Source organism: Hakea prostrata, chromosome 7, assembly GCF_041222555.1.
Source record: "Hakea prostrata isolate BN-2017 chromosome 7, UWA_Hpros_2, whole genome shotgun sequence".
Classification (NCBI taxonomy): domain Eukaryota; kingdom Viridiplantae; phylum Streptophyta; class Magnoliopsida; order Proteales; family Proteaceae; genus Hakea; species Hakea prostrata.
The window spans coordinates 12,396,888-12,421,985 of NC_142606.1; the positions used below are offsets into that span (position 1 = coordinate 12,396,888).

The window sequence follows — 25,098 nt, forward strand, 5'->3', positions numbered from 1 at the left end:
TTGAATCTTTTCGAGATTAGGAGAAGTCTTGCTTTATATTTAAAAGTATATGTAATAGCTATTCCTGAAAATATAGTCAAAGGCAAACTAGAACTTCAATTTGTTAATTAAAAACGAAAAGAGAAGAGAAAGGGGTTAGAGAATTTGAATCGAACTTGGATGGAACGTGGCAAGAATTGAAACTTGCAGACCTCCTTTTCTTTTTGTTTTTTAAATAATAAATAAGGTGTAAACTTTTTATTTATTATTTTATTTGAGATTCATCCAAGTCCGTTTTTTAGGAATTGATCTTCCTTCAGAGTAAACTTTATACATAGACGTGCAGAAGGTAAAATAACTGAACTTAATGCTCTACTTGATTGATTGAAGTTTGATTCACGGGAAAGAAACCGTGGAGCTGAAATAACTCACTCAGAACATCTTTTAAAAGATTACGCGGTAGGATTGGATCGAATAAGCCCTTTTGGAATAAATACTCAGCCGCTTGTGAACCATCAGGTACTGTCTTATTCGAGTTTGTGGATTGCTTTTCAGGAATAAATACTCAGCCGCTTGTGAACCATCAGTTACTGTCTTATTCGAGTTTGTGGATTGCTTTTCAGGGATTATATTGAGGAGTGGAATACGGGATTTGCTAGCATTGACGGGCCGTGCCCAGGTATTAAATCCATCCAGACTACACCAAAACGTCAAGCGTCACTAGTGGGTTGTTTTTCTTGGCGCGCTGCAACTCTTTCACCATGAATAACGTTAGGAGGCCAAGAAGAGGAGGTTCTCAGCAGCGTAATGAGAGTTGGGTCATTAAACCCTCGAATCCTGATCATAGGCACGTACAAATCTCCGATTTGGATAACCCAGCTCAACCTTCAACCACAGAGCAAAATCATGGTGGCCCATCGCAACCAATGTCGAATTCCGTACGTAAAACCCCGAAATCAGCTTATAATCGGGGGAAATATAGAGGCCAACATCGAAATCGAGGTGCCTATGCCATGAGAACTCCTTCAGTAAGTGAACCTGAGGTGGGTTCTTCAATTAATGGCAAGGAAGAAAATGTTGATGAGTTGGGTTCTTCAATTAATCGGAAGGAAGAAAATTTTGATGGAAGGAACAATTTGGGATCGAAGACCAGTTCGAGTGAGCAGGTAGTTGGAGCTTCTAATTCATTGGATGAAGCTACGCGAGTTTCAAGTCAATTAGGAGAAATCAAATTATCTGAGGAGCAGCTGAGGGTCAAGGACCCATTAGCTGATGGCTCTAATGCAGGGGAAGAGGTGCATATTGCTAGAAGATTAGAAGAGCTACGTTTGGGTGCAGAAGAACCAGAGTTGTCAGAGGAACAGGCCAGAATCAATGACCAGTCGCAGGAGGATGAGGTATGTAACCTTATTTAACCTTATATAGTTTGGATTAAAGGAGATGTGAGAATTATGGGCTTTCAACTGAACAATTTTATATTGAAGAATTTAAACCCGAAAAATGAAACCTTCTAAATTTGAATTCATCTCAAGGACATAAGAGTATGGACTGACATATTGATGCTTAGGCATAAGTAGTATCATTTTGTGGGGTTGATATAGATATTTTTTAGTTCAGGGTGTATTCTATTGTAATTCTACCTCTATCTTTGTTTACGCTCTGGGCAGGCATTGTGGCAGTTCAGTTACTAGATATCATTAGTGTTATTAGTACTAGATGCCATTAATGTTATTATTCTTTTGGGCTTCTTCATGTCCAAAAAGAATGGTGACCATTTTAAGTCTTACTGCATTATGATAATGCTATGGTCAATGTCAAACTACCAATTTACTAGTCCGTAGCCTGCATAGTTCACTAGTTTACTTTATTTCTTGGGTGTGGAATCAGGGGTCTGTGCTGAAAATTGACTGTCCGACTGTACCCACTTAATTTGGTTGTACTCCATTGCTTTTCGCATCAGATATGTTGAAAGATAGTTTAACGTTACTTAATCCTCTCTCAGCTGACTTGGAAGCAAAGCATTATGACACAATCTTCCATATGCTATTGGTACCAAACTCATTACTTTTAAGAATATAAGAATAGATATGTTAAAAACCTTGGTGATAGGATTATTGCTATCAAGCTTATAATGGAGAAAGAGCTGGAAAATGTAATTAGTGTATATGCACCTCAAGTAGGACTCGATGAAAGTCTAAAGTTTCAATTTTGGAAAAATATGGATGGTTTAGTGCAAGGAATTCATCAAGGAGAAAAGATTATCATAGGGGGTGATCTAAATAGACATATTGGAAAAAATCAAAGAGAATATGAAAATGTACATGGAGGATATGGTTTTGGAGAGAGAGGAATGAGGAAGGTATCTCCATTTTAGATTTTGCTGATGCTTTTGATCTATCTATCGCAAATAGTTACTTCAAAAAGAGAGGTGAACATTTAATTACATTCAAAAGTGGATACCGTAGAAGCCAAATAGATTTCTTCCTAACTAGAAAGTTTGATATATTGTTGTGTAAGGATTACAAAATGATAGTAGGGGAAATTTTACCTCACAACATAGATTAGTGGTTTTAGATATGTGCCTAATTCCATAGACTCATAAAATGTGTGAGGTTAACTATTCTAGGATAAGATGGTGGAACTTAAAAGGAGATTACTTGAATTCCTTCAGTAATCAAGTAGTCAAATACGGTAAGCAAGAACTTGATGGGTTCACTAATACAATGTGGAATGAGATGGCTCCATGTATTAGGAAGGTAGCTAAAGAAGTCATTCGGGAATCAAAAGGAAAACTCCACGCTTATAAAGACTTGGTGGTGGGATGGGTTTGGGCAGTCATTAAAAATAGCAAAGTTAGTTTTAAGACATGACAAAGGACTGAGGATGTATAGAATCCAAAAATGTATAAGTTGGCTAGAAATGATGCTAAGAAAATTGTTGGAAAAGAAAGGTAGAAAAAGTATGAAGATTTATATAATAAGATAGGCACAGAGGAAGGGAAAAAAAGCTATTCATGAGATAATATAAGGGATAGGAAGAGTAGAGATCTAAACCATGTTAAATGTATTAAAAGTGAAAATGGTTAAAGTACTAGTACGTCATGAGGAAATCAAGAAGAGATGAGAAATCTATTTCTGTAGTCTACTAAATGAACATAATTCATGATTTCGATGATTACACCATTCACTATGACACCAATTTTCAAACATATATACTGAGAATTTCGATGTTTGAGGTAAAAGAAGCTCTAAGTAGGATGAAAGTAGGTAAGGTACAAGGTCCCAATGAAATCCCAATAGAAGTATGGAAGAGCTAAGGAACCTATGGGCTGGCTTGGCTAATCAAGTTGTTTAATAAGATCATAAACACATGAAAAATCTAAATGAATGGAGTAGAAGCATCATGGTCCCAATCTATGAAACTAAAGGAGATATTAAAAGTTGTAGTAACCTTAGAGTCATCAAACTGATGAGTCATGCTATAGAAGTATGGGGGAGAGTAATTGAATCCTGTTTGAGACAAGTAAACATAATTACGGAGAACCAACTTGGCTTTATGCCAGGACGATCTAAAAGCTATCTACTTTATTAGGAGACTTATGGAAAGGTATAGAGAGCGTAGGAAAAATCTTCATATGGTTTTTATTGATCTAGAATAAACTTATGATAAAGTCCTTAGAGCGTTAGTTTGGCAAGTACTAGAGAAAAGAAATATTACTAGTAAATATGTAGACATAGTTAAAAGATATGTATGATGGTTTAATGACAAATGTAAGAAAAGGGGGGGGGGGAAGGTAGTGACTTCCCAATTGCAGTTGGACTACATCAAGGATTTGCTTTAAGTCCATATTTATTTGCACTTATAATAGATGATTAACCAAAGACTTTCAAGATGAGGTTCTTCGGTGTATGTTGTTTGCTGATGATATTATATTTGTGTTGATAGATGAGACACTAGTAAGGATTAATACTAGGTTAGAATCATGGAGAGCAACTTTAGAATCAAAAGGTTTTAAATTAAGTAGAATGAAAATAGAATGTCTAGTTTGTAACTTTGGTCATGATCAGGCGAATGATGAAGTGGTGAAATTTGATGAGAAGGAGATTTCTCAAAGCGATTGTTTTAGGTATATTAGTTCAATCATATCATAAATAAAAAAAGGTGACATAGAGGATGTTTCTTAGGAATTAAAATAGGGTGTATGAAGTGGAGTCGAGCGTCCAGGGTCTTGTGCGATCGACGTATTCCTTTAAAGCTCATAGGAAAATACTACAAGACCGTAGAGTGTTGGGCTGTTAAGAGGCATTATATACATAAACTTAAGTGTAGCTGAAATGAGGATGCTAATATGGATGAGTGGAAAAATTGGGAAGGATAAGGAATGATATATTAGAGCTTGTCTAGGAGTAGATTCAATAAGTGAAACGCTATGAGAAATTTGTTTGAGGTGAAATGATCGCATTCAATGGAGGCTTGTAAATGCCCCTGTACGGAAAAGTGATTTATTCCAGATTGAAGGAATTATAAGAGCTAGGGGTAGACCTAAGATGACCTTAAGAGAAGTGGTGGGAAAGGATATGCATGGCTTATGCCTTATATCTAGTATGGCCTCAAACATAGCTAATTGGAAGGCAAGAATACATGTAGCAGACCCCATTTAGTTGGGACAAGGCTTGTTGTTGTTTTATCTGTGGTCAACGAAATTTCACCTTCATTGTGAAATAAGGAGAGTTTCATTTTCAAAAATTGGGTTCCATCGCAAACTGCATGATTATTCCCTGTTAAACTGATTTGGACACTTGATTAGATATTGTAGTATATCAATTTTGTCATTTTCAACTACTTTCATGTTAATGAAACCTTAAGATCACTAGGGCATCTGTTAAATTGGACAATTCTCAATAGAATTGGTCAAGATTACTTGAGTTCTTCACATGCATGGGTCTCGCAAAAGCGCCATGACCAGTTTCCATCTGGCTGTTGTCAAGATGACTACTCGTATAATTTCTCTATAAATCCCTCTATTCTAGATATTGTAATTTAATGTGTAAAATAAATACAACTAATTTCAATGTGTAAAATAAATTAAATAAGTTGAGAGATACTTTATAATAGATGGAATGAACTGTAGACATGTCTTTTTCCCAAGTTTTTGTAGCACTGTTGATGTGAACCCGATTTTAGGGTTAGGATTCCAAGATGAATTCCCTAAAATTAACGTTCGCCTAGAATCTTCCAAAAAAATATTTTAAATTATTATGGGATGTTTATCGATCTCTGAAGAATTTATTGGAAGACCCTAGAGACAAATTAGGATTGATAGGGGTTGTTGACAAGCCCCCAAGGGATGGTTTTAGATACCCAAAATTAATATGGGATGAAAAGGATCAATCTAAAATTGATATGTAAAGCTCAATTAACTAAACCTAAATGGGTTGGGATAATTTTGGGAAAAGGGAAAATTTAGGATTTTATCAAATTCCCGTGGGTTGATCTTGAGAGATGAAGTGGATCCTAGGATTGGTAGAAAAATGGAAGGAATAATTTGGTTTGTTTTGGGTAAGGTTTAGGGAAGATTTTATGGATATGGGAAAAGGGTTCGATAAAAAATTGGTGGTTTCTCGGACAGATCTTGCACAATGTTCTCGTCTTTTCTGTTTTCAGATCTGCCACAAGTCACTAGAGTAGGAGAGAGGGGGCCAAGAGGGAAAAGAAGGGGGAAGGAGGTGCCATAGGGTAGAAGGGAGGTGGGGGAGGGGTTCAGGTGTGTCGCACGGGAAGGGGTCCTAGGGTTCTGCCAGGGTGGGGGAGTGGGGAACAGTGGCTGCAATGGAAAGGCAGCGGGTTTTCTGAGTGCCCAAGAGACAAAGCGGGTGGAGAGGGGTTGCAATAGGGCTAGGAGCAGAGGTAGAACTACATAGGGGCCGGGCACCCCCCACCCCCCATTTTCTAAAATTTTTGCTTCTTTCCTTTAATTTTTCATTTCCCCCCTCTTCCCACATGTGAAATATCATTATTTACCCCCCCCCCCCCAAAAAAAAAATAAATTTGAAAATAGTTTTTAAAGGTAAAGATAACAGGTATAAATGTCACTCTCAATAATTATCCAAAGGGTTACAACTAAAACCCTATATTTAAAGAAGAAGCAGTTAAATCCCAAATAGAAACTAACTCCTCAATTCCTAAAATTCCTCTCTTTTTATTCTCTCCTCTTTCCTTCCCTATTTCTTCTCTCCTCTTTTTTCACACGTGGCTTTGGGAAAACTTTGGAAAGCTATATGTTAGGAGCATGGTAGAAGATCTCGCTTAAGAGCAAGATGTTGCCACTTTGAAAAGCCGAGATCTTGACCATCTTGGCGAGATCTCGGTCGAGATATGCGATTTTTTTGTGTCAACTAGGTGGCCAATGTCGGTTGGTTTTAGGGTCCCAATTGGGTTGAAACTTGGTATTTAGCCTATTTAAGGCCTTTTTGACACATTGGTGGCCTTGGATTTGTCAGAAAACAACATTAAGTATGATTTCTAAGTCTACCCATAGTGTGAAACCGAAATGTTGTAGGAATAGGGAATGCAAGGTTATACAACATGTAATATAGAACCTTAAAGGCATATAAATGAAAAGCAAGTGTATCAAATGCATCAAATAACCTAAATGTCATCAAAATTCCATCAATATGAGTATCACAATCTCAATTTTCAAGAATAGAATAATAAAATTATACAACCATTAGAAGTTCTATATTAATCATTAAATCATAAGTTCATAAGACAAATAGAGAATGATTGATCTTCCTTCGATGTTGTAGATGTGCTAAGAGTAGTTGCAAGTGAAAGTCCAACCGAAATCTGCAAAAAAGGGGCAAAAATTGAGAGTTCTAGCGAGATATAGCGAGATATGGCGACATATCCCAACCCTCTGCTCTCGATCCCCATCTCATCTCGCTTCTTTGAAAAAGCGAGATATCTTGCGAGATCTTCCACCATGGTTAGGAGTTCATTCCTAAATCTTCTCCATAATTAGGTATTCTCTCTCTCAATTTTTTCCCACTCTCTCTCTTTCTTGCTTTTTTTTTGTTTTTTGTTTTTTTTGGTTTTTTGTTTTATTTGATTTTATATTGTCTCTTTCTTGATTTTTTATGTTATTTTTTTATTTGCTTTTATGTTGTGAATGGAATATCTAGAATTTGTAAGGTAAGTACCATGATTCGTTTGGTTTGCATCTAGTCTTTTACAGTTGAAATCATTTTTTTTTTGGGTGTAATGTTGATTTTTGTAAGATTTCTTTTATGAAAGAAAACTTTCATTAAAAGTTAAAAGAGTTATTCTATAAGATTTTTTTTTGGTCAGCGCTTTAATTTATCTATATTTTATAAGGGTAAAAATGTCATTTTACCTATATTTTTCATGTGTGGCCCACGTTTGAATATGATAAAATAATTCAAGGGTGGGACCTCTAGGGGGACCCATATGAGCCCACACATATGTATGGTGAAAAAGTGTTAGTCCTCCTACCTACGGGGAGGTGATCTAGACTCTCATTATTCTGGCCCCTCCATGTTGAATCTTGGCTCTGCCTTTGGCTGGGGGGGGGGGAAGGGGCTGGGGGGTTGCTGGTACTTGGGTGCTGCTGTAGGAGATGGAAGTTGCTATTGCTTGAAGTTTGGTTGGTGCAATTGAAGGCAATAATATCTGAACATCTACTGTGGCCCTCCCAAGAAGGCCATGACCCAATTTCTCACAAGAGATATCAATTCTTTATTTAATGCAGACTAAATTTTACAATGAAATACTTGGTTTATTTATGGCCTTGCACAGAAAAAAAGAAAAGAACCTATCTCAAACTAGGAGATTATATTTGGACTTAAACTTAGAAGCCAGCTTAACTAGGGTTTCCTTTATAACTTACTTATACCTTGTTTACAACTAAAATAATAATCACACTAATTAAAGGAACACTTCTTGAAATAAAAGACTAACTTATATATAAGAGTCATACTTTAAAGGAGGACTCCTAAGGACTCAAGAAGTGAACTAACAAAACAAACTAAGACTTTTAAACTAATCTGGACTCTGAAAATCAAATTTAAAATTCTGAAATTATATTCTGGCAACTAATTAGGGATAGAATTAGAATTGACCAAACTATCCCTTTTCGAGGGTTCAGCCAGCCCTAGGTGCACTACTTTGAAGTGGCCTTGGAGCCTACTCCAGGGTTTCAGCCGGGGGTGGATCCTTGTTCACATCAACTATGCAGAGACGTCAAGTTGCTGCTGTACCACCAACACGTCGCTGTTCTTGTTGGAATGGATCCTTGATGAATTGCAATTTTAAAACGAACACGATACTGGTATCTTAGATTGGTGGATTTTTTTGGGCTTCTTGTGAAACCCTTTTCAGTGTTATGTACTGCCTAAAATTGCATCCATTTCAACTAACTACTTTAAGTCTTCACTATATCCTCCAACATCTCTTTTTCTTCAGTCACACCTGAATCAATCTTCTACTAAACATCCTGGCATGGCACAGGTTTATCTAGCCAGTTAGAGTGCTACATCAGATGGTTTCAGATGCTCAGGAGACCTCATGGAAGACAGAGAGATAGATATATTTCTTTCTGAGTAATCATTGGAGATATGATTAGTACTTCCTACTTTATTCCTTATTATGCTACGGAATTACGGATATATTGAGAAAGAGCTTCTTTCTTTTGCAGAGTGTGAAACTATTAGGTTTTGTTGTACACTTCCCCCATCTTTTTTTTTTTTTTTTGGGGGGGGGGGGGGGGGGGGGAGGGAAACCTTTGGTATCTGTCAAATATCACAGGGCAAGGAAAAGCTTCTGTCATGGAATAGATGACTTATGAATAATCGATGACCATGATGATTTGTGCTTGCTACAGATTAAAAAAGAGCATCCCAGTGCATGAGCTGGTACTGCAGGGTTTGGGAGGGGCAAATGCACAGTTGCTACAGAATCTAGTATATATTGTTGACATAAAACTTATCAAGCATGCCTGGCGTCCAGACCCGTTACATACAGTGATGTGGCTCTAGATATATTGTACCGTATTCTTTTCCCCTTGAAAGGTTCTTTTGGTTTATGTGCCTGATAAAAATGTGTTATTCTATTACCCTCTGCTCCCCCCCACCTCACCGACCCTGCCCCCAAAAAAAAAAAAAAAAAAAAAAAAAAAAAAAAAAAGAAAAAAAGAAGAAGAAGAAGAAGAAGAAGAATCAGACCAACTTAGGATGATTACTCCAGGTATAACAGTTCTATAGTTATAGGCACTTCATTGGATACTTGAATCATTGTTTTTTATTGTGCTGTTTGTAGGTCTTCATCATAAATGGATGCAAAATTTAAATTTATGTGTTTGTGATCAGGTTTTGGTTGATGAATTCATGCCTTCTTTTTACTGAATTTGGTCATGCACATAAATCATTGCTATTCTGTTCTCAAGCTATAAGCTGTGACCTTGCAGTTGCTGTTCTTACGTCTTAGTCATATATCAGTATGATTTTTAAATTTGTGTCTGTAATCTGGTTTTTGTTGATGAATTCATGCCATCTTTTTACTGAATTTGGTCATGCACTAAATCATTGCTCTTCTGTTCTCAATCTATAAGTTGTGCGTTGTGACCTTGCAGTTACTGGCAATGAAGGCCATATGGGGGGACGTTGCCTTTATCCTGGGCAGAGTTGGAGATCTACGATCTTTTCAGGTTTTTACTAACCAATTAAATCCCTGTCAGGCTTGTAAGACAAGAAAATCTGACACTTATATCCTTGTTTTGCAGATCCACATAATTGTTGATGCCCCTGATGAACTTATCATATCCACAAAGTTCGATTCATCCGAAGAAAAGTTGAAAAATGGATCCAAAGCCACTACCTCCATTGCTGGAACTGGCACCTCAGATGAATTCTCATACAGCTTTAAAGTTCAACATCTCCCCCCCATAATTTTGACATGTTTGTTGCCCAAATCCTACCCAAGTCATCTTCCTCCTTACTTTACCATATCTGTCCAGTGGCTGAATTCTGTGAGGATATCCAGTCTTTGCCACATGCTGGATTCAATATGGATGGATCAACCACATCAAGAGGTTATCTACCAATGGGTGGAGTGGCTTCACAGTTCTTCACTATCTCTGCTGGGATCTAATAACGAAATCCTCCTTGGTCCTTATAACATGCCGGAATCTGGAGATAGGCGTGCAATTTCAGGAATTTTATCGCCAGATGTTGATATTCCTTCAATAATGAGTTATAACAAAGAAAAGTGTCATGAAACTTTTCTCAATAACTTTCATGAGTGCTGCATCTGTTTTACTGAGTATGCAGGTAGTTACTATTTACTGCTCCAATTTGTTGTATTTTACAAAGTATTATATTTTATAATCTAACTTCTGTATCCCTCTATCATTATCTAAATTCATGTCTTACCAAATATTAAACTATCTTTCCTTTCTAGTTCTAATTGATCTCTTTTAGATATGAAAAGTAAACTTACTGTGAACAGTGTTATATTGCAATGCTTCATAAAATTCAGTAATCAAATGAAAGTTAATGGTCCTGATTTGTAACAGGGTTAAATTAGGTTTTTAATGGATGACCTTGAATTCTATTCTCTAGGGCCTAGAACATTATCCTTGATCTGATGAGTGATGACCATATTTTGCAATTTATGCAGTTTGCTAGGAAATCTCCAATTCCACTTGGCATTTCGGTTTCTTTTTTATTTTTTATTTTTGGCTGAATACCATTGATGTTAACAGACTGCTGCATTCAAGACTGTTCGGATCAAGAAATATATTTGTTTCCAATAGTGCCTTCTGTTCTTGTTCCCTTCACAAGCTAAACACATTGGTGAAGAACTTCTAGGGCAGTTCTTTTCTTTTTTAATGTAAACTTGAAGTCCATCTATCTATCGATTGCCTCTTACTGTTTCTATGTTATTTGACATGTATTAAACTACTACTTTAAATTTCACCAGGCACAGAGTTTGTCAGATTACCATGCCAGCATTTCTTTTGTTTGAATTGCATGAAGACTTATTCAGAGCTTCATGTAAAGGAAGGAACTGTCAGAAAGTTGCTATGTCCTGACACAAAATGTGGGAGCATGGTTCCTCCTGGGCTGTTAAAACCCCTGCTTGCTGATGAAGAGTTTGAACGTTGGGAGACCTTACTGTTACAGAAAACACTCGAGTCAATGATTGATGTAGTCTATTGCCCGAGATGTGAAACACCTTGCTTAGAAGATGATGACCATCATGCCCAGTGTTCAAAGTGTTTTTTTAGCTTCTGTAGCCTTTGCAGAGATCGTTGGCATGTTGGAGTAGCTTGTATGACGCCCGAAATGAAGCTTCTCATCATGCAGGTATGAATTAGAGAGTATGATTCTAAATCCTTAACGCTTAGCCCTTCCACTTCTTTTTTCTGTTAACAATGGAGATTGTATTTGCTAAGCTATCTTATTTAATTGTCTATAAAGATTATGATATTCTGATGCCATGGGTCCCCATTGTTGTAAATCCTTTTGCAGCAGTTCTTTCCATTTTCTCATGTCGGGCTTCATCATTTATGTCCTTTTTTTTTGTTGGGGGGGGGGGGGGGGGTGGGGTGGGGGTGGGGGTGGGGGTGGGGGTGTGGGGAATGTGTATCACATTTTGCTACTTGTCATCTATGTCTTGGTTCAATGGAACCTTTTCGAAAAATGATTTTTCATGATTTATTCAGCGAACTTGCTCAATACTTCAAGAGGCAAACACACAAGCGCTTGCCAATACCACATATTTATTCCAGTTTTGGTTAAATTTTTCTAAATTGTTGGATCGTCATATTTGAAGAGGCAAGCATTTTCAAACTTTGGCATCCACTGTCTGTTTTATTTCCAATCCACTTATGCATTGGCCATGTGCGCCTCTACATGTAGTGAGTGATGCAACCAATCATTCTTGTCAGGCACCTAGTTGTCTTGTTGGTGTCACTTAGTTTGCAGACCCTCTCCAACAGCTTAGGTCATCTAGATGCTGTGATTACTATGTAATCAATTTGTCATATCAATTCTCACTTTATTATTCCTTTGTGGTAAAAGACAACAATTAAGAAGATCTTTGCTGGAGCTACTAGGCCAGCAAAGATATGCTTTAAGATCAACATGTTTACCATTTGAATAACCGAATCCAGTGAAGCATTCGTTTTTTTAGTAGTCCGTCTGATGTGATGATTCTTTCTTTCAGTGGCATACATTGTTCCAGATCATTCTTCATGTATTGAACTACCCCAGAATGTTCTATAACTCTATTTGAGAATTGTTTGGCTGCAGGAGCGGCAGAATTCATCTCAACTTAAGGAAGACCAAAAGCGTAGAGAGCTTGAAATGATAAATGATATGCTGAGTCTCAAGGAAGTGCATCGAGAATCTAAGCAATGCCCATCCTGCAAAATTGCAATCTCCCGAACTGAAGGTTGTAACAAGATGGTTTGCAGCAACTGTGGGCAGTTCTTCTGCTATAATTGTGGCAAGGCAATTGATGGATATGAACATTTCAGGTTGAGATTCATTGTAGTGTTAGAAATAGTTATTTATTTCTAATATAATCTCTATGCATTACGTTCTTAAAGTTTTTTGCGATGTTAATGACTCTGTTTCTTGTAATCCCATTTACTAACAAGTATATATATTTTTTTAATTGAAGGGAAGGTTCATGCAAACTTTTCTCACCTGAACAGATTGTGATGTGGAGGGAGCAGATGAATGACCGCCAGGTAGTAGCTCAGGTGCAAGCTCAGATGTTTGCAGATCATACTAACAGATGCCCTAATTGTGGTCAAATGAATGCAAAGGTGAATGTTAACTGCTATTTTTTTTCTTCTTTATATTAAAATAGCCCAGAAATGTTGTTGGTGTATTTAACATGTTATGAAATCTCATTCTTTTGGATGAGGGGGACTCAGATGGTGTCACACCTATGCTATTACTGAAAGAACATGACAACACAGCAACATTGCATCATACTTATTCACTTCAATTTCTCTATATTGTATTGATTTTCTGTAAGCATAGGAATTTGGATTTAAAAAAGTGGGTTCAATAAGTCGTTTTTTACTTGAGGCATGTTTATCTTTATCTGACTAGACAGTTATATTGATTTAGATAACCCTATGTTGCTTGTGATTGATGTCATCTTTATTCTTCTTATCTTTCCTACAAAAGCACACAAACATCGTTATTGTTGAGATATTTCCATGTGCCATTATTTGTATGAGCGCCTGATTGATTTGCTTATAATGGGGACAGACCAGCATGTTGGGTATGTAAGGCAATGATAACAGCTTAGTCTGGAGTTGTGAAAAAGTATGCTTATATGGACATGCTTGAAATGCTTATAATGGGGACAGACCAACATGTTGGGTATGTAAGGCAATGATAACAGCTTAGTCTGGAGTTGTGAAAAAGTATGCTTATATGGACATGCTTGATGTGCTCATAATGGGGTGTACTAGCATGTTGGTAAGGCACTAATACCTGTAATGTGGACCTTAGGAACAGGCTTCTAGGTTGGGCTGTGAAAGAAAGAGATCTGGAAGAATAAGGAAAATAAGAAGGGCAGAAGTGGTGATAGGGTGAGGAAATCTCACAATTTGATTCTCAAGTGACACTCAGTTTGTCTCTCAATTCATTCTAATCTGGCTGGCTGTTACAAATATGTAACCAAAGGAAAATAAACACAAATCCTATTTGAGACATGAAACTTAAAAACAAAGTTCAAACCAAACACTTACTCACTCGTTCATAGGAAACCTAAACAATTAAAATACTTACTAATTTAACTAATTACAACCTTGTGGGATGTGTTCTTTTTTGTGGTTGGACCAAAACCTATTGGACCAGTTGATGTATACTCAATTTTAGGGTTAGGGTTTCTTGGATGAGTTCCCTAAAATTTAGGGTTTGCCTAGAATCTTCCGTCAACTAATTCTGAAATTCTATGGGTTGTTAGCAAAAAATTTAGGATTTTACTAAATTCCCATGGGATGGTTTGGATCAATATGGTAGGCTAAGAGTTATTTCAAACTAATATGGGATGACATGGATTAATCCAAAATTAATATGGGAAAGCTCAGTTAACAAAATCTGAATGGGTTGGGATCAATTGGGAAAAAGGGTAAAATTAGGGTTTTATCAAATCCCTAAGGGATGGTTTGAGGTACCTAGAATCACCCAAAGGTTGCAAGGGAATAGAGGGGATTGATCTTGGGAGGGTTTAGAGTAACTATGGGCTTGATCTCTGAGAGAGAGAAGGGTTCTTGGCAAGATCTTGGGCTATTTCTTCTTTTCTTTCCTTTCTTTTCTTTTCTTACCTTTTCTTTCCTTCTCTCTCTCTTTTTTTTTTTTTCTTTTTCCCACCCCCTTTCTTTCTTTCTTTTCTGTTTTCTGTTTTGCCACCAGTCAGAAAAGGGAGAGAGTGGGAGCCGAGAGAGAAAGACGGGTGGAAGTGGGGTGCCGAATGGTTTTGCCAAGTTGGGAAATGATCTGGGTGTGTTGCAGGGGGTAAGGGTGGGATTCTAAGGTGGGGAAGGGATTCAGAGGGCTGTGATGCTAGGGGCTGGGGACGTGGGGTTTCCTTGGTAGTAGAGAAAGAGGGTGAGGGGGAGGGCGGCGATGGGTTAGGGATGAGGGGGAAAGGGCTGTGGCGTGTGTGCTTACTTGAAGGGCTGCTGGAAGTGGAAAATGGCTGCTGTTTCTTGAAGCTGGTTGCTGCACTTGAATACAGGAAGCTATGAAATCTGCTGTGGCCCTCCCAAGAAGGCCATGATTCAATTTCCCAGAAGGGTTTTTCAATTCTATATTCAATGCAGACTGTTTTTACATAGAATAGACTGTTATTTATAGCCTTAAATCAAGAAAGCAAGAATCTAACTCTAATAGGGAAACTTGACTTGGGCTCAACTAGGACTTAGAAACTAACTCAACTAGGGTTTCCCTCATAAGCTAGGATACCCCTTTACAAATAAATAACCACCACATAAAATAAAGAACGCATCTTGATATAAAAGACCTAATTACCTATAAAGAGTCCTACTTAAAGGGAAGATTCCTTATGACACAAGAACTCAGTTACTGAAACTAAGACTTAACACATATTTGGACTCATAAAATTAAAATTAAAATTCTGAAATTAAATTTCAGCAGCTAATTAGGCTAAAAAGTGACCAAATGGCCCCTTTTACGGTTTAGCCAGCCCAAGGTGCGCCGCCTTGGTGCAAGGCCCCACAGCAGGGTTTTGGCCATTGGTTGGGCCTTTGTTCCAACCTCTTGAAAGCATTCATCCCCTAAGAATTGGTCAAATCTGCTGAGACTTTCGGTGCTACTTGGATTGTCTTCGAATTGGGCCTCTTTGGCAATCCACTGGTCTGGGCCATCATGATTGGCGTGCTCTGTGTGTGTGTGTGGGGGGGGGGGTTCCTTTTGGTTGGTGCACAAGGCATGTCTCTTCTTGGCATCTTTAACAAGGTTCAGGGGTAGTAACGCGATTTTTAGCGCTCTATGCTTGAAGATGCACTCGTTCTCTCATCAAGGGATAATAATGTCCTTGTCATACAAACAAGGTCTTCCTAGCAGTATGTTGTCCATCTTCATAGGTACAACATTGCACCAAATCTCATCTGAGTAGGGGCGTAAGGTGACTAGGATTAGATACTTGGTTGACACCTCTATCTTGGCATCACTAAGTAGAGAGACCTTGTATGGCTGGGGATGCTTCTCTGGCTTGAGTCCCGTCCTTTGTATGAAACTTTCAAAGACCGCGTTGACACTATTATTGTCCACGATGGTTTGTGCTATGAGTCCTGCCTACAGTCTAGTGTGGAAAATAGAATTTTCTAGCCATCTTCTTTAATTGTAGCCACTAGGATCTTAGACATTAAGTTGAGTTGGGCCACTTCTTATCTTCACTGTACTCGTCATCCAAGTCTAAAGCTGGACATTTATGGGTCTCCTTTAGGTTTGGGTTTGCCTTTGGTTGGTTGGTATCTAGGATTGTGAGTCCTTTCCTCTTAGGACACTCTCTAGCAAAGTGTCTTCTCTCATGACATTAAAAACACTCACCATGTTTATTGTTGAAGATTGGCCCATGATTTTCTGCTTTGATATGGTTTGGCTCCCTAGGTGTGACAGTTGTAGAGTGAGTGTAGCGTTTGCCACTTGGTGGGTAGCTGCTTTGCTTCTTTTCTCCTAGTAGGGACTCTGCGGGCTTTGTCAAGGAGATCTTGGGGATTTGGGATGTCTATGACTCAAAGTGCTAGCTGTAGCCTGTATGTCTTTGTTTCAGAACAAGTTTGAAGCTGGTCATGGTTTGGAGCTTGCTTTATCTAGTGTCTGTCCTGGATGCTAGGGAATCGACTGTTGGACGTTGTCAGCTACAGGCGTGGTACCTTGCTTTAGTGTGTAAAATTGCTCTTGGAACCTGGCCTTGTGTTGTTCTAGCAGGTACTTTTAGTAAGTTCCTTCCACTTTTTGTTCTGGGTAGGTTCTCTGGCCTCATAGTACAGTTCTCGCTCCATCATGCTTCACCAGTCTCTGGCGGCTCCAACCTTGTCTTGGCTAGTTGCATATCCTATCCTCCGATAGGTTTTACCAGTTAAAGTAGTCATCTAGGCCAGCTCTTTGATCGTAGAAAACTTAAGGATCCAATGAACTGTTGAACTCCTTCAATTCTAGTATGACTTTGTGGTGGTCTGCACCTCTTCTTTCACCATATCTCCTTAAAACTCTTGCAGTCGTCGATGTACTTCAGCTTTGGACTTATATTGATCATTATTCACTGCTATTCGCTGTCTTATACTTGCATGTAAATTAGATATGTGTTGTGCAAAAGACTCAGCTGACGGGGAAGTCCTAGAGCTAGACACAACTGGAATAAGGTCTATGGGAGCCCTGGGTTGGTATTCTAGACAAACCTCAAAAGGTGACAGACCAGTGGTTCAGTTCTTGGAACTATTATAGGCAAACTCGGCTTGGGTAAGGATCCAGTCCCAACTGGTAAGGTACTCTCCTGTAAGGCAACACAACAAGTTCCCTAGACTCCTATTAACAACCTCGATCTGACCATCGATCTGGGGTGAAATGCATAAGAGAAATGGAGTTTGGCTCCCATCATCCTCTATAGAGTTTGCCAAAAGTGACTGGTGAAATTAACATCCCTTGCAGATACTATAGTATTAGGCAATCCATGGTACTTGACAATCTCATGGAAGAAGATTTTAGCAACAACTCGCATCGTATGTCTTAGAACAGGGAATGAAATGAGCCATCTTCGAGAAGCGGTCTACTACCACAAATATAGAATCATGGTCTCTTGAAGTCCTAGGAAGGCCTAGCACAAAGTCCATACTAAGATCGTGCCACGGAGCATGTGGTACAGGGAAGGGAGTATACAACCCTGTGTTTTGTTTCTGTTGCTTAGCGGTCTGACATGTCTTATATTGACTCACTAACCTATCGACATCTCTTTTGAGTCCTGGCTAGTAAAATTGGTCCTCTACTAGGCTAATTGTCTTATCTCGGCTAAAGTGACCAGCAACTCCCCCAGCATGCAACTTCTAGATCAGGAAATCTCGAAGTGAGGTCCTGAATGCAAAGTTTGGTTCCTTGAAAAAGGAAGCCATCTGTTAGAAGGTAATCTGAGCGGCTAATAGGAGGATCTCCACTGAGGGAAGTGAATAGCTCATTATAGTCAGGGCAAGTGGGGTATTGGCTCTTGATTTGCTCAAATCCTATAACTTCAACACTCATTGTTTGAAGTAACACATTGGCCCGACTTGTAGCATTCGTGCGGCGGAGGTATATATTAACCCGGCTCAATGCATCGGCGACAATATTTTCAACACCAGGATGTTTGAGTACAATGGTGTATTTTGTAGAAATTCAACCCACTTGGCATGCCTCTTATTTAGTTTCTTTTGGGCACTCAAGTATTTTAGGGCTTGGTGATCAGAATATAACACAAATTCATGCGGTAAGAGATATGGCGCCAATAACGCAAGGCCTGGACAATCGTATAAAACTCTTTGTCATAAGTGGAATAGCGTTGCTTGGCTTCATTAAGCTTCTCACTAAGGTATGCAACATGATGTCCTTCTTGACTAAGGACACCACCACCTATCCCAATGCCAGATGCATCGCCATTGACTTCTAAGACTTTAGAGAAGTCTGGAAGGCGTAGGACTGGAGCCTCCGTCATCAACTTCTTGATCTCTTTAAAAGCCTTCTCAGCACTTTTAGTCCATTGAAACTCTTTCTTTTTCATGCAATCCGTGATAGGAGACATAATGGTACTAAATTGGTAAATGAACCTCCTATAGAAGGTGGCTAAATCATGGAAGCTTCGCACCTCATGGATGTTAGTTGGTTCTAACCACTCAACTATGGCTCTCACTTTCTTAGGATCAGCAGATACTCCATGGGCTGACAATAAATCCTAAGAAAATGACTTGATCACTTATGAATATGCACTTCTTGATATTGGCATATAGCTTTTCTCATTGAAGCACTTGAAAAACGTGACGCAAGTGATCTAAGTGGGAAGGTGGGGTTTACTATAAATGATGATGTCATCAAAGTAAACCACTAAAAATTTGCCATTGAATGATTGTAGCACTTGATTCATTACTCTTATAAACGTGCTAGGTCATTAGTTAAGCCAAAAGGCATAACTAAACCATTCATAGAGGCCATCCTTTGTCTTAAAGGTCGTCTTCCATTCATCCCTAGGTTTAACCCTAATCTGGTGGTACCCACTCTTAAGATCAATCTTAAAAAAGAGTGATGAACAAACCATCATATCTAGCATGTCATCAAGCTTAGGTGTGGGAAACCTATACTTAATGGTGATCTTATTAATGGCTCGGTTGTCTACATACATATGCCAAGTACCATCCTTATTGGGCGTGGGTAGGGCAGGTACTGCACAAGGGCTAAGACTCTCCCTAATAAATCCCTTTTGAAGCAATTCATCTAGTTGCCGTTTCAACTCAGTGTGTTCTTTAAGATTTATGTGATAATGGGGTAAGTTTGGCAAGAGGACCCCGATACTAAGTCAATTGCATGCTGGACATCATGCATAGGCGGTAATTCATTTGGTAGTTCCTCGGAAAACAATTGCTTAAACTCCTTTAATAAGCGTTGCACCTCTCTTGGAACATTAACAAATTTATTTGATGTGTGATATGTGTCTAGATTACTTTGCGATGCAACTAGAGCATAAACAACTTTTGATTCTTTACACTCAACTTCAAATTGTTGTTGATTTAGTATGCCAAATGTTTTAGAGCGAGTATGTTTGATGGTACTGCCCTTATGCTCTACAACGTTAAGCTCTTTTGGGGCGTTAGGGGTCAATTGGATCTTTCCCCTTTATATTCAAAGATACAATTGTTAGATTTTCCATAGATAGTGACATCCGTATCATATAACCATGGTCTCCCTAGAATGATGTGAGCAACATCCATCTCTAGGACATCACACCACACTCTATCCTCATAACCAGCAAAATGTAGGGGAACTAAACATCTAAGAGTTACAGGGACCCCTGGCATCTGATGGGTATATTGTTCACATTTCTTGGCCCTAGAGCTGTCTAATGATTCTTGTATCCCAAAATCTATCTCCCTCTCCTCCTATATTTCTAATGGCTCTTGGTCCCCCTCCCCCCACCCTTGTCTCACACAGGTTTGGAACTCCCTTCTCCCCCACTCATCCCATGCCTCTGACTGCACCATATGGCTTCACTCCCATACCAAATCCTTCACCACTGCCTCGGCTTGGAACCTCCTTAGAACATCCTCCCCCTTGTCCCTTGGGCCTCCCTCGTGTGGTTCAAAGGCCATATCCCCTGCCACTCCCTCACCCTTTGGAGAGCCCTTAATCTTGCTCTCCCTACCCAATCATTTCTCATTAGCTGCCATATCCCTGTTAGCCCCAACTGCACCCTTTGTTGGAATAGTTCAGAGGACCTTACCATCTTTTCTTCTCTTGCCCTTCTCTCCCGCTCTATTTGGACCTTAGCCCTTGCTTCCATATGGTCCCGATCGAGATGTTCTTTTGCTTTTGCATGAGATTGGAATTGGATCCTGAGAAGCTATGTTGGTGCCATTATATGCGACCAAGTGGGTAAGCTTGTCTTTGCCGCCACAGTCCACCATTTGTGGTGGGAGCGTAACATGAGGAGATGGACTTCCAAATCCCGATCCCATGATATGATTTGGAATGCCATTTATTTCGATGTTCCTATGAGACTTCTCTCCTTCCCCCATCCCCCAGTTATTAATTCTCCAAGGAATAGGTTGATTGTTAGTTCTTGGAGTCTTAACTCCTCTCTTCAGTCCCCTTCTTGACTGGTCTTCCCCCCCTCTCCCCCCTTTGTATCTACCCTCTTTGTCGTTGCTTAATTTAATTATTTATTCATCTAAAAAAAAAAGAGTTATAGAGATAGTAGATTGATCTACCCAAGCATCCTTGTAGGGTTTGGGTTAACCCTCTAGTTTGAGCCCCATTTTAGTAATAGCACTCTAGGCAACTACATTCATGCAACTACCACTATCTATGGCGAGCTGACAATTCTTACCTTGATGGCAGGTGTAGGTAATGAAAATATTGGCCCGTCGCCAATCATTAATATCTTTGGGTTGTGATACCATACAATACACAACTCCAAGCCTAGACCCATCTACCATATCAAGATCCTCGTCAGATATGTTCTCATCTGGTCTATGGTCCTCATACTCAGGCTTTTGATCATCATCCTAATCTAAATCCACATGGTCTTGCCTCCAACATAAAGGTTTCCCTAGCAACATGTCCAAATCCTTGGAATTCGAACACTGGAGTTGGCCAATTTTCATGGGGGGAGTTCCCAAAATGCCTTTACCTTTGTTATCAATTGGATGCTGAGGGTTAACTGGAGGTCTTTGGAAATTGGTAATGTTAGGAGTAGACCTTCGGAAACTAGATTCCTTAGGCTGAAAGCTCTTCTTTGGAGGAAAAGTCTTTATGGATGTCTCAAGTTCTAGAGCAATCCTAAAGGTTGGAGAGACATCTCGCACTAAGTGGGGTGCAAGTTGTGACTGGATAAATGAGTTAAGTCTAGTAATAAAGCTAGAAAGTGTCTACTCAACATCCTCACGAGTACAACTTCTAATCTTAAATTCATTGAATTTGCCCATGTACTAAGTCACAATTAATTTCCCTTGCTTTAGGGTGTTCATTTAATTCAACAAGTTCAGCCTATAGGTGATAGGTAAGAACTCCCTCTTAAGCCTTTCTTGCATCTTAGCCCAAGTGGTCACTAGCTCAAGTCCTAGACTGTTCTCTTGGTACTCTAGTTCTGTCCAAAAATATTGGGCAACTCCGGTAAGCTTAATCTTAGCAAACCTAAAGTGAACCTCTTCTGACATATTATAAAAATCAAAGTACCTGTCCATTTGTCTAATCCAGTCTAGTAAGACTTACGTATCTATTTGACCATCATAAGATGGGGCCTCTACTTTGACTACCCTCCTAATATTGAACCCTCTATCATAGGTGTTGAGACCATCATCATACTAATAGGTTGCATGATGCATAGGACCAAGATGTCCACATGCTCCACAATCTCTACCTCTACCTCTACCTCGCCCATGACCTTGGAAATTATCCCCAATTCTATCAATATCCTCAAAGCGGTGGTCAATGTTTTGGAGGTCCACTTGGTAGTTTTCAATCCTAGGCCCATTGGCTTGAGCGTTATGTCCTTGTTGCTCTTCTGTCCCTCTATGGCTGTAAGTTGTGTTGCAAGGGTCTGAACATTACGCTCTATGGCCTGAATGGTGGTGGCTTGGGCTGCATGTGCTGCCCTTTGGTTATTTAACTCCTCTTGAGTTGTTTGAATGGCCTTCAAGATCTCTCCATTTTGTTGGAGCATCTGGGTCAATTGGGCACTCGATGAACTAGTCACATTGGAATATTCGTTTCCACTTCGGGTTACTACCATACACGGGCTGACCTAAAGACTCCTAAACTAAAACCATAAGTCCTAACTAATGAACACAACTAAACAAGAATCAATAGGGAAACAAAGGGATGGGGATCTTGGCACCATAACCCTAAATTGAATGCAAGAATATCAAGAAACCTAAAGAAAATAGTGTTGTCCTAGTCAAAATCAGGTTTCTAACAATGCATTCAGCAATTAACAATGCAAAGGAATCTGTGGAAGTTTTGTTTTAAAGAAACTACTGCAAATGAAGAAAGATAAAACAAAAAAATATTTAAAGAAAGACTTAATAAAGCTAACTGCTGTTCCTGGCTGCAAAACAGGGGTTAGAAAATACTAAGGAACAAAAATAATAGAAAAAAAGAATTTATGGGCAATGATGAAACACCAGAATGGACCGTAGGGTTAGAAGGGAAGAATACAGCAAGGCTGCTGTACAAGAAGTGAGAATAGAGAGGGAGAGAAAGAAAAAGATAAATAAAAGAAAAAGGTACGGCAGTGAAGAAAGAAAATTCTGACAGACAGAATAGTAGGGAAAGAGGAAGAAAGAAAGAAAGAAAAAAAAAGAATAAAGAAAAGAAAACTGAGAGAAGAAGAATAGAGAGAATTGATAGAAAGAAAAAGGAGAGAAGAAATCAAATATACTGGACAGGGAAGAAAAGAAGAAGAGAGAAAGCTGATTCACACAAGAGAGAAAGTAGGAGAATAGAAGAGGAACTTACCTGAGAGAGAAAAGAATCCACACCAAGAGAGATTTGTGCAAGAGAGAGGAATCTTTTACCGTTTTCATTCATTCATGCTGCCAAACAATTCCCTTACAAGATTTCAATACTAGAACTAATACCTCCCAACCCTACATGCTAGTTTCAAAATAACCCCAACTAAAGTAGCAAATATAACCCAAACCCAAATTAATTCAAAATTGGGCCAAAATATGTTTTAGGCCTAGCTAACAAAGACTCAAACATAAAAAAAAAAAAAAAATCAATAGTAAACTTATACCCAACCCACTAAGACTAAAGAAAATAACATGACAAACTGCCTATGAGTAGTGCTCCTCATCGAACCATAGGACCCTAGCAATCCGATAGCCTCCAAACTCGTCTTCCATCCACATAGATGCTGTCGTGGGATAATCTCTACGCCGGCGTCGTTGGTAAACTTGGAATTGTTCACTGATGTCCTCATCACCTTGCAGATGTAGAATTAAAATATTTGGGAAAAAATTCATTCTATTTAATGCAGTGGCCAAGAGCTGAAAAGAGCAGTCATTGACTGCCAACTAAGGCCCTGACATGATGGATGGATTCAAAATCTGCATCTTCCAGCAATTCTGGGACTGATGCAAGAGAGATCTATTTATCCATGTGGAAGAAGTCAGATGAACGGGCAGAATGCCAGGGGGGCATAGGGTCTTGGTCACTGATACAATTGCCACCTTGGTGAATGTCCAATGCACATGGCTTGGTCCTTCTCATCCAACCATGTCCAAAATGTGCTTCTTTGTCTTTTACAATTTGCTGGAAAATAAAGAGACAAATTCCCTGAAGTAAGGAGATGAGTCATAGTTGTTGGGGTTTCTCTTAGGCGTCCACACCCTCTCCAATGCATAGTGTGGCATATACACCGTGACAACAATGCAATTAGTTTACAAAGAAGAGTTGTTCCCCCACCCTTCTCCTGCCATTTATTCCTGGCTCTGAGCCCAATGAAGCCATGAAATGGCTTTGGTTCAATCCAACAATTTTGGATCGTCAAGATGTCTAACATGTTTGGCCCATGATGTTACCAGGTTCGTACTGATCAGGTATCTCTGGTGTTTCAAAAGAGGATGCAATATAATCTGTCTAATCTATTAACTTGTTTATTGTGTTTTTTTGGGGTGCTGTTTTTAGGGTATGTGACCTTGCGTGCTGGATTACATGGACATGCTATTTTTAGTTGTTATTGAATTTTTTTTCCGGGTGAAATTTAGTTGTTAACGAGTTACTTCTACCTGTTTATACTTATTTTAGTTTGTAAATTTTCTATGCTTAGTATCTAATTTGAGGTTTCTCCAATGATGAAAACACAGAATGGGAATAACAACCACATATTCTGTTGGTCTTGCCAAAAGCATTATTGCTACTTATGCCGGAAACTTGTCCGGCGTACTCTTGAACATTACGGACCCAAAGGTTGCAAACAGCACAGCGTAGGATGATCCAGAGCGGCGGAAGGCTGTGTGTTTGAAGGGAAGTTTCAGCCGGTTACACACACTGGAGCCAACCATCACAGGGAAGACTGTCCAATTGGAACCCAAAATCATGTTCACTCCCATCAAATTTTTGAAGAGCTGGGCAGGAACACCTCAAAATTCTTCAATTTCTTGTTATGTCTTCCAGACAACGGTTCCTTAAAATAAATATTCCATATCCCAATAATTAAAAGAAAAAATATATCCGTTTATTTTTATTTTTTTTCGTAAGAGTGACGTCTTGTTGTTTTATCTCTGTTCTTTACCCTTTTGCTCTATAAAAGTTTACGTGTAATGATATATCTGGACCTGGGTGTTGGATTCACTATGAGAAGATAGAAATTTAGCTCTTCAAGCAATTCAGTTCAGATTTTCTTCATATGGGTGGGTATAAGTGGGGATGGCTCTGAGACATCCACACTGTAAATCCCACACCTCAAAGATCAATCAGGTTGATCCAAACTCCAATCCCAATGTTTCACCTGTATCTCGGAAACTAAGAGTTTAAACTGGTGATTCTGATGGAGTTAGCCATCTCATCATAGAATTGCATTGAAAAGCTTTCATTTATTTTACTGTTGCAGGTTTTTCCATTATTAGTTACCGGTTTGTATTTACTTTTGATTGGTAGATGGTAGAGCATGTTGGTTTTGAAGTCGGTGCTGCTCCAGCTTCAATGGGGGTGCTGGAAGATAGCTGTCACTGGCACTAGCTAATTGTTTGGAGCCAGAGTCCATTCATTGTGCTGTCAATGCACTGTATCATCCATGAATTTTGCCAGAGTACCTTTACTGTGATAGGTGAAATTATTTATTGAAAATTTTGAATGAAGATGTAAGGGTGTA

The 25,098-nt window shown here is 39.0% G+C and overlaps 1 protein-coding gene across 1 annotated transcript; it reads left to right on the forward strand.

Moving 5' to 3' along the window:
* The first annotated feature begins 299 nt into the window (after positions 1-299).
* On the forward strand, positions 300-24,633 carry NHL8 (NDR1/HIN1-like 8). The gene is made up of 8 exons (XM_089161369.1): positions 300-498; positions 603-1,376; positions 9,626-9,700; positions 9,776-10,322; positions 10,975-11,360; positions 12,309-12,535; positions 12,682-12,829; positions 24,092-24,633. Exons 2-8 carry the CDS (start codon positions 741-743, stop codon positions 24,218-24,220), a joined length of 2,148 nt encoding a protein of 715 aa, XP_089017495.1. The 5' UTR covers positions 300-498; positions 603-740; the 3' UTR covers positions 24,221-24,633.
* The last annotated feature ends 465 nt before the right edge of the window (positions 24,634-25,098 follow it).

Excerpts from the sequence above, each read along its gene's own strand:
- NHL8 (XM_089161369.1), top strand. The coding sequence starts at position 741 with ATGAATAACGTTAGGAGGCCAAGAAGAGGAGGTTCTCAGCAGCGTAAT. Across the intron at positions 12,536-12,681 it reads GATGGATATGAACATTTCAG|GGAAGGTTCATGCAAACTTT; the intron begins GTTGAGATTCAT and ends TTTTAATTGAAG. Across the intron at positions 12,830-24,091 it reads GTGGTCAAATGAATGCAAAG|AATGGGAATAACAACCACAT; the intron begins GTGAATGTTAAC and ends ATGAAAACACAG.